This window comes from Penaeus vannamei, chromosome 35 (assembly GCF_042767895.1).
Source record: "Penaeus vannamei isolate JL-2024 chromosome 35, ASM4276789v1, whole genome shotgun sequence".
In the NCBI taxonomy this organism is placed as follows: Eukaryota; Metazoa; Arthropoda; class Malacostraca; order Decapoda; family Penaeidae; genus Penaeus; species Penaeus vannamei.
The window spans coordinates 29,675,147-29,677,646 of NC_091583.1; the positions used below are offsets into that span (position 1 = coordinate 29,675,147).

General features: G+C 46.9%; 1 protein-coding gene across 1 annotated transcript in view; it reads left to right on the plus strand.

Moving 5' to 3' along the window:
• The window catches only part of LOC138859378 (uncharacterized), a 3,854-nt gene that overhangs the window by 604 nt on the left and 750 nt on the right, over positions 1–2,500 (plus strand). Inside the window, exon 3 of the mRNA XM_070114192.1 lies at positions 659–1,454. Coding sequence (XP_069970293.1) covers positions 659–1,454 — 796 coding nt within the window. The remainder of the gene's footprint in view (positions 1–658; positions 1,455–2,500) is intronic.

A 2,500-nucleotide genomic window follows, 5' to 3' on the forward strand; every position in this document is an offset into this window, starting at 1 on the left:
ACGACCACCTCCGAGAGACGACCACCTCCGAAAGACGACCACCTCCGAGAGACGACCACCTCCGAGAGACGACCACCTCCGAGAGACGACCACCTCCGAGAGACGACCACCTCCGAGAGACGACCACCTCCGAAAGACGACCACCTCCGAGAGACGACCACCTCCGAGAGACGACCACCTCCGAGAGACGACCACCTCCGAGAGACGACCACCTCCGAGAGACGACCTCTGAGAGACGACCACCTCCGAGAGACGACCACCTCCGAAAGACGACCACCTCCGAGGAAAGACGACCTCCGAGAACGACTCACCTCCAGAAAGACGACCACCACCGAGAGCGACCACCTCCGAGATGACCACCTCCGAGAGACGACCACCTCCGAGAGACGACCACCTCCGAGAGACGACCACCTATGAGAGACGACCACCTCCGAGAGACGACCACCTCCGAGAGACGACCACCTCCGAAAGACGACCACCTCCGAGAGACGACCACCTCCGAGAGACGACCACCTCCGAGAGACGACCACCTCCGAGAGACGACCACCTCCGAGAGACGACCACCTATGAGAGACGACCACCTCCGAGAGACGACCACCTCCGAGAGACGACCACCTCCGAGAGACGACCACCTATGAAAGACGACCACCTCCGAAAGACGACCACCTCTGAAATACGACCACCTCCGAGAGACGACCACCTATGAAAGACGACCACCTCCGAGAGACGACCACCTCCGAGAGACGACCACCTCCGAAAGACGACCACCTCCGAGAGACGACCACCTCCGAAAGACGACCTCCTCCGAAAGACGACAACCACCTGAAAGAGACGACCACCTCCGAGAGACGACCACCTCCGAGAGACGACCACCTATGAAAGACGACCACCTCCGAAAGACGACCACCTCTGAAATACGACCACCTCCGAGAGACGACCACTTCCATAAAGACACCACTCTCCGAGGGCGACCACCTCCAGAGATGACCACCTCTGCGGGGATTGAGACCACCTCCGAAAGACGACCACCTCCGAGAGACGACCACCTCCGAAAGACGACCTCCTCCGAAAGACGACAACCACCTGAAAGAGACGACCACCTCCGAGAGACGACCACCTCCGAGAGACGACCACCTCCGAGAGACGACCACCTCCGAGAGACGACCACCTCCAGTGATACCACCTCCGAGACACCACCAGAGACGACCACCTCCGAGCAGCACCACCATGCGAAACACCACCCAGATACGAGACCACCTCCGCTGAAAGACGACCACCTCCGAGAGACGACCACCTCCGAGAGAGACCACCTCCGAGACGACCACCTCTGTAACACGACCACTCCCAGACGACCACCTCCGAGAGACGACCACCTCCGAGGACTACCTCCGAGACGACCACCCTCCGAGAGACGACCACCTCCGAGGACCACCCTCCGAGACGACCACCTCCGAGCCACGACCACCTCCGAGAGACGACCACCTCCGAGAGACGACCACCTCCGAGAGACGACCACCTCCGAGAGACGACCACCTCCGAGAGACGACCACCTCCGAGAGACGACCACCTCCGAGAGACGACCACCTCCGAGAGACGACCACCTCCGAGAGACGACCACCTGAAAGAGCAGCATCACTGGTTTTCTCGTTCCTGCGTCTTTTACGACCCGAGAGAACATGGCGTCCTTGAGCTCTACGGTCTTCTTCCTCTCCTGTGTCTTGCTATTATTGCTGTTGTTATTTATTATCTTTATTTTTATTATTGTTATTATTATCATTATTATGCTTATTATTATTTTTCTTATTATTGTTATGATAGTTATTGACCTTTTAGAAGTATTATGATTATTATTATTATTGTTATTATTATTATTATTATTATTATTATTATTATTATTATTATTATTATTATTATTATTATTATTATCATTATTATTATTATTATCACTGTTATCGTCATCATTATTATTATTGTTATTATTATCATTATTGTTATTATTATTATTTTTATTATCATTATTATTATTATTATTATCACTGTTATCATCATTATTATTATTGTTATTATAATCATTATTGTTATTATTTTTTTTATTATCATTGTTATTATTATCATTATTATTATTATTATTATTATTATTATTATTATTATTATTATTATTATTATTATTGTTATTATGATCATTATTGTCATTATTATTATCATTATTATTAATGCTATCAATTTTATTATTATCATTAATATTATCATTATTATTGTTATCACCATTATCATCATGATTATCATTGTTATCATTACTGTTATTATCATTGCTTTTATAATCTTTCACTTCGTCTCTTTTTAACATCAATTCCCTTTTCTTCTTCTTTATCTATTTCTTTATCATCTTCTGTTTCTTCTACTTCTCTTTCTTCGTTCCAAGCTCTATTTTTTCTCTCTTTTCCTTCCACTTTTTCTCTTTCTCTCATTGTATCTTTGTCACTTTATCGTTTTTTTTTCT